Source organism: Vitis riparia, chromosome 17 (assembly GCF_004353265.1).
Source record: "Vitis riparia cultivar Riparia Gloire de Montpellier isolate 1030 chromosome 17, EGFV_Vit.rip_1.0, whole genome shotgun sequence".
Classification (NCBI taxonomy): Eukaryota; Viridiplantae; Streptophyta; class Magnoliopsida; order Vitales; family Vitaceae; genus Vitis; species Vitis riparia.
The window spans coordinates 2,456,817-2,463,876 of NC_048447.1; the positions used below are offsets into that span (position 1 = coordinate 2,456,817).

General features: G+C 34.8%; 1 protein-coding gene across 1 annotated transcript; it reads left to right on the forward strand.

Annotated features, from left to right (window-relative positions):
• The first annotated feature begins 3,777 nt into the window (after positions 1 to 3,777).
• LOC117904333 (putative pentatricopeptide repeat-containing protein At5g09950) lies at positions 3,778 to 5,761 on the forward strand. The gene has a single exon (XM_034816889.1). It carries the CDS (start codon positions 3,787 to 3,789, stop codon positions 5,581 to 5,583), a length of 1,797 nt encoding a protein of 598 aa, XP_034672780.1. The 5' UTR covers positions 3,778 to 3,786; the 3' UTR covers positions 5,584 to 5,761.
• Positions 5,762 to 7,060: the final 1,299 nt, after the last annotated feature.

Consider the following 7,060-nt stretch of genomic DNA (forward strand, 5'->3'; position numbering starts at 1 on the left):
TTGGTACATCTGATCCTATTGCTTCCAGGTCCCCCATCTAAACATGGATGGTCCATAATTTCATTTTGGAACCCATAAGAAAGTGATCGGGGGCCGATCCCCACCTCGAAACGCATTTTGGAACCCTTGGTACATCCTTCACAAAATTTGATACATCCTTCATTAAATTTAGTACATTCGATCCTATTGCTTCCGGGTCTCCATATGAACATCGATGGTCCATGATTTCATTTTGGAACCCATAAGGAAGTGATTGGGGGTCGATCCCCACCTCGGAACGCAGTTTGGAACCTTTGGTACATCCTTTACAAAATTTGGTACATCTGATTCTATTGTTTCCAAGTCCCCCATCTGAACATGGATGGTCCATGATTTCATTTTGGAACCCATAAGAAGTGATTAGGGGTCGATCCCCACCTCAGAAAGCGTTTTGGAACCCTTGATACATCCTTCACAAAATTTGGTACATCTTTCATTAAATTTGGTACATTCGATCCTATTACTTTCGAGACCCCTATCTGAATATGGATGGTCCATGATTTCATTTTGGAACCCATAAGGAAGTGATTGGAGGTTGATCCCCACCTTGGAACGCAATTTGGAACCCTTGGTACATCCTTCACAAAATTTGGTACATTCTTCATTAAATTTGGTACATCCGATCCTATTGCTTCCAAGTCCCCCATCTGAATATCGATGGTTTATGATTTCATTTTGGAACCCATAAGGAAGTGATTAGGGGTCGATCCTCATCTTGGAACGCAGTTTGGAACCCTTGGAACATCCTTCATTAAATTGGGTATATCTAATCCTATTGTTTCTGGGACCCCCATCTGAATATGGATGGTCCATAATTTCATTTTGGAACCCATAAGGAAGTGATTGGGGGTCGATCCCCACCTCAGAACGCACTTTGGAATGATTGGTACATCCTTCACAAAATTTGGTACATCCTTCATTAAATTTGGTTCATCCAATCCTATTGTTTTTGGATCCCCCATCTGAACATGGATGGTACATGATTTCATTTTGGAACCCATAAGGAAGTGATTGGGGGCTGATCCCCACCTCGGAATGCACTTTGGAACCTTTGGTACATCCTTCACAAAATTTGGTACATCCTTCATAATGTACCAAATTTTGTGAAGAATTTACCATATTTTGTGAAGGATGTACCAAATTTTTAAATAATGTACCAATGTTGCCAAAGTCCGTTATGAGGTGGGGAACGACCTTCAATAACTTCCCAAGGATCTCCAAAAGAAGAAATGGACTATGGAAATTGAGATAAGTGTCCCATTAGCTCAAGGATTGGATGTATCAAATTTTCTTAATGATGTACCTAGGGTTCCAAAGTCTATTTCGGAGTAGGGAACGATTTCCAATCACTTCCCAAAGATCCCTAAAGGAATAAACGGACCATGGGTAATAAGATAGAGGTTTCAATAGCTCAAGTATGTACCAAATATTTTTAAGGATGTACCAAATTTTGTAAAATATGTACCAAGAGTGCCAAAGTTCGTTCCGATGTGGGGAATAACCTTCAATCACTACCTAAAGGTCCTTAAAGGATAATATGGACCATGGGAAGATAGATAGGGGTCTCAATAGCCCGAGGATTGGATGTACCAAAATTTCTTAACGATGTATCAAATTTCCTTAAGGATGTACCTAGGGTTCCGAAGTTTGTTTTGGAGTATGGAATGACCTCTAATTACTTCCTAAAGATCCCTAAAGAAATAAACGACCACGGGTAATAATATAGAGGTCATGGTAGCTCATGGATTGGATGTACAAAATTGTTTGTAGGATGTGCCAAATTTTATGAAATATGTACTAAATTTTGTAAATGATGTACCAAATTGTCTTTAGGATGTACCTCGGGTTCCAATGTCCGTTTTAGGGTGGGGAATAACCTCTAATTCCTTCTCAAGGGTCCCCAAAGGAATATATGAACCATGAAAATGAAAATAGAGGTCTTGGTTCCTCTAAAAATGGATATACCTAGGATCCCAAAGTTCTTTTTGGGGTGGGCAAAGACCTCCAATTACTTATCGAGGGTCCTAAAAGAATATATACACCATGATAAGTATGATAATGTTTTCGGTTCTCCTAAGCATTAATTTACCTTTTTTTTTTTTAAGGATATACCTATTTTTTTTATGAAATTAATATAAAAGGTTACATACATTTTTTTATGAAAAATATATTTTCTTTTATATTTTATTTTAATTAAAAACTAAAGATTTTAACCAAAAAAAAAGTTAGATCCACAATCAAGTTAAAATCATAAGAAAAATGATAAAAGCACAACACTTATTGTGATTTTGATATGATAAATTTAAAATGAAAATTAAAAGAAAAATAATGTAAATAATAAAATAGTATTACAAAGATATTTTTACTTTTACATGTGATATGATTTACAAAATAAATAAATCTTTTGTTTAATATTAATATAAAAAATCTTATATCATAAACTTCTAAATAATAAAATAGAATTTTTAAATTTAAACCTTAATTTATAAAATGTATTATTATAATTAATATTTAAAATCATAGAATATATTATTTGTAGGATAATATTTTCATTTTTGTCCATTATATGTTTTGTTTTTATTTAATTTTTTATATTAATTATTTATTATATATTATCATTTTAAGTTTAATATATCAAAAATTATTAAAATCAATAAATATAGACAAATTAGAGAGTAAAAATAAATTAAAATTAAAGAAGCTTATGAGAAAATGCATGAGCGTATTAAAAAGATTATAAAGGAAAAAAATAAAAATAATAATAAAAACTATAATAGGTGACAATGGATTATGATGGCAGGAGAGGAAAAAAAAAAAAGAAAAAAAGTGGAAACGTGACATGTGGTAAAAGAGATATATTGATGTGAGAAAAATAATAAAAATAAATGACACATGTACTTATTAATAGGTGGTATTAAATTGATTTGTACTTTATCATTTACTTTTGAAGGTAATTATGGAACAAATTTGAAAACACTATTAGAGTACATGAATAGACAATATTTTTTTCCCATTTTACACCAAAATTAAAAAAAAAAAAAGTAAAGTTTCAAAATATCATATTTTTTGTAGTTGGTGTATGGTTAGATGATTTTCTCAAAGTTAATCTTCTCGAGACTCTAGTAGTCGATACCCTTCCTTTTCCTCTCCCATCTTTCCTCAAAGTTGATTGCCTACACAATCAAGTTGTGCCAGACTACCCACACAATTAGGGTGCGATACACTAGTCCAATAGGATCATGGTAGATGATTGTAAGGGATCAAGGTAGAAGATTATAAGGGGTTGAAGTTTTTTTATCTTTGTGGATTAAAAATGAGTGTGTTAGGTTCTACCCAATTTGGTTCTTTCTTTTCTTTCTCCTTATTTTCAAATAATTTAATTATTTATAGAGAATGGTGGATAAAAAAATAAATTGATTTTCAATTTGGTTATTTTCCAATTAATTATGACACATGTTATAAAATTGGGCTCATCTTTTTTTCTTTTTCTTTTTTTTTTTTTTGTTTCTAAAATCACTTTTAAAAATTTAAATAATCATTTAAAGTGATTTTTGTACTACCATTTAGTAGTTGCTTCTTCCAAAATTTACTTTTTTATTATTCATTGAAAATATATAATTTTAATAAAATCACAGAAAATCGTAATGAAAAAAAAAAATCTAGAAAAGTTAAAAATAAATAACTAAATAAAGCTTGCTAGCCCTAGTCAGTTTTACATAACGGTGAGGGCCAGCATGAGGTCCACACATGCTTCGCTCAACTGGTGTCTCCCAACTCTGGGCCAAAACGACGTCGTCCCCACTGAAAACGACGTCGTTCAGGCTCATCTTCACCAACTCCACCCATGACGAAGATCTCTACGCCACTTTGCTCCGCAGATTCGCCGAAACCAGAGACTCCCAGCATGGCCGGGCACTCCACGCCAAGCTCATCAAAGGGCCTCTTCACAATTCTCTCTTCCTCAACAACCACATCCTCAACATGTACGCGAAATGCGGTCACTTGCCCCATGCGCACAAGCTGTTCGATCATTTGCCGCACAGAAATGCTGTGTCGTGGTCCGTCCTCATTGCGGGCTTTGTCCAGCACAACCGGCCCAGCTACGCGCTGGTGCTATTCTCACAAATGCACGCTGCTGGAGTCAATATCAACGAGTTTACCTTGGTCAGCGCACTACACGCATGCTCATTGTATGATAATGATAGTGATAATAATGAAGGATATGACTATTCTTACTATCTGAGTCGTTTGTATCAAGTGTACGCCTTTGTTGTTCGGTTGGGATTTGAGTGGAATGTATTCTTGATGAACGTGTTTATGACAGCATTGATAAGAAGTAGGAAGTTGGCGGAGGCGTTGGAAGTTTTTGAGGCGTGTAGGGGCAAGGATGTTGTGTCGTGGAACGCAGTGATGGCGGGATTGGTGCAGTTTTGTTGTGGGGAAGTGCCAGGGTTTTGGAGGAGGATGTGCTGTGAGGGAGTGAAGCCTGATAACTTCACCTTTTCGGGAGTTCTTTCTGGGTTGGCTGCTCTTGGTGATGGTGGAATGGGGGTGCAAGTGCATGGACAGCTTGTGAAGTGCGGGCATGGAGGCGAGGTTTGCATTGGGAATTCGCTGGTTGATATGTATTTGAAGTGTGGAAGTTTGGAGAAAGGCATCAAGGCTTTTGAGGAAATGGTGGAGCGCGATGTCTGTACTTGGAATCAGATGGCTGCAGGGTGCCTGAACTGTGGGAAACCGGGTAGAGCGCTTGAGTTGATTGTGGAAATGAGGAGAAGCGGTGTGAGGATGAACAAGTTCACCCTTGCCACTGCCCTTACTGCCTGTGCCAACTTGGCTTCCTTGGAGGAGGGGAAGAAAGCCCATGGATTGAGAATTAAGCTCGGGAATGATGTTGATGTCTGCGTGGATAATGCCTTGCTTGACATGTATGCAAAGTGTGGATCCATGGATGATGCCCTGAAGGTCTTTGGGACAGTGGAGGCTCGTTCAGTTGTTTCTTGGACAACCATGATCATGGGGTTTGCGCAAAATGGCCAAGCAAGGAAAGCACTTGAGATTTTTGAACAGATGAGAGCTGAGGGCAAAGCACCAAACTACATCACCTTCATTTGCGTGCTCTACGCATGTAGCCAAGGAGGGTTGATTAATGAAGGGTGGGAATATTTCTTGTCCATGGACCGGGACCATGGAATATCACCTGGAGAAGATCACTATGCATGTATGGTTGATATGCTTGGGCGAGCAGGACACATTAAAGAAGCACGTGAGCTAATAAGGAGGATGCCATTTCAGGCTGGTGTGCTGGTGTGGCAGACTCTGCTAGGAGCTTGCCGGGTTCATGGCGATGTGGAAACAGGATTACTTGCAGCAAAGCAGGCGTTGAGCTTGGACAAAGACGATTCTTCAACTTATGTGGTATTATCAAACATGTTTGCTGACGGGAGGAATTGGAAAGGTGTTGGTAGTTTGAGGGAACTGATGGAAACTAGAGATGTAAAGAAAATGCCCGGTTCAAGTTGGATTCAGCTAAACAAAAGGTAAGAGTATGCACAAGAGTTCATGATTGTCGATCCCTTTTAAATTAGAATTTAGTTCATTATTTTAACCAGGCAACTTTAGAAAAGTTTGTTCTTTAAAGAGTTTTTACACTCTGCTTTAGACTTTTGATGGTAGTGATGGATGAATAGGTATCCTAGTTCATTATAAGCAATTTGGACTATTCTTGAGCTAGGTACTGTCTTAGGGTAAAATATTTAGATGATGCATGTTAGGTTGTATTTGGGAATGATTATGATAAAAATGTTTTTTAACCTAAAGTAATTTAGAGTTCATTTGATAGCGTTTTTATTTAAAGTATTTTTAGTGAAAGTATTTTCTCTAAAAGTGTTTTTAAGAGAAATATCTATCAAGTGCTTCTCCACGAAGTATTTGCGAGTAATTTTTTAACTTTTTAATGTGTTCCCTAAATTTTCTCCAATGTCTAATTTTTCTTCAAAAACATTTTTTGTATTAGAAATATTTTATAAAAGTACCATCAAATGGACTCTTTGGGAATGCTTTTATCATAATCGCCTTTATGAAGAATCAGTTTAATGTTTAGATCTAGATGAGCATTTATAAAATTATAATCTTATAACCTTCATGAAATGACAAAGTCATCCGTTCATCTAGTTAAGAAATCCTTCCAAAAATCTAGTAAACAAATACCAGTGTTTTTATGGTAAGTTATTTTGTGTAACATTTTTTTAAAAAAGCTTTTAGTGTATAAAAGGTCAATCTAAATAGTGAGGGGTCCTTTTTAGCTCATTTTAGCTTTGTTATAAATAGTCTATCAACTCTCTTTACCTATGTTTGGTTTCAAGAAAGTACTAAAGAAAAGAAAAATAATATTAAAAAAATAATTTTTTATGTTTAATCTATTATAAAAAATATAAAAGAAAATCAAATATAGTTAAAATTAATTAAAAATTTTATATATTTGAAAATTATTTAATCTTTATACGAAGAAAGAAAAATTAGTAAAATAAGTATGAAGAAATATGTAAAATAATTTATTAACTTTAGATTTATTTTTTATTTTCCTTCATTTTTTTTTTTCACTTTTCTGATTTATTTTCTTTCCCTCCTATTTTTCCTTAACTTTTCTAAAACCAAATATAGTTTACTTTTTTTTTAAGGTATATTCCTTTTAATTAATTTTCATGAATATTTTATTAATTTTTTTAACAAAAAGGAATATATTACCTCTATGAGAAGGTACCACATTGGCAAGTTATAAAGTATTATTGAAATAAATCATTAATTATGACCAACTCAAGAAAATTCTTGAAGAACCCGTTTGCTTCATTCAGTAGGAATTAGAGGAAAGAGAGTCATTTCGTTTCCTTTTGATTCTCATGTTTACTTGGCTTTGGAATCAAAATAAATAGTGGGAGCCACATCAGTTTGAGAAAATCCATTCCTCCAAAATAGAGAATGGATTTCTCTCTATATAGCTCGAAAACCAACTATGAGATAT

Bases quoted from the DNA above. Each gene is read 5' to 3' on its own strand.
- LOC117904333 (XM_034816889.1), top strand. From the start codon at position 3,787: ATGCTTCGCTCAACTGGTGTCTCCCAACTCTGGGCCAAAACGACGTCG.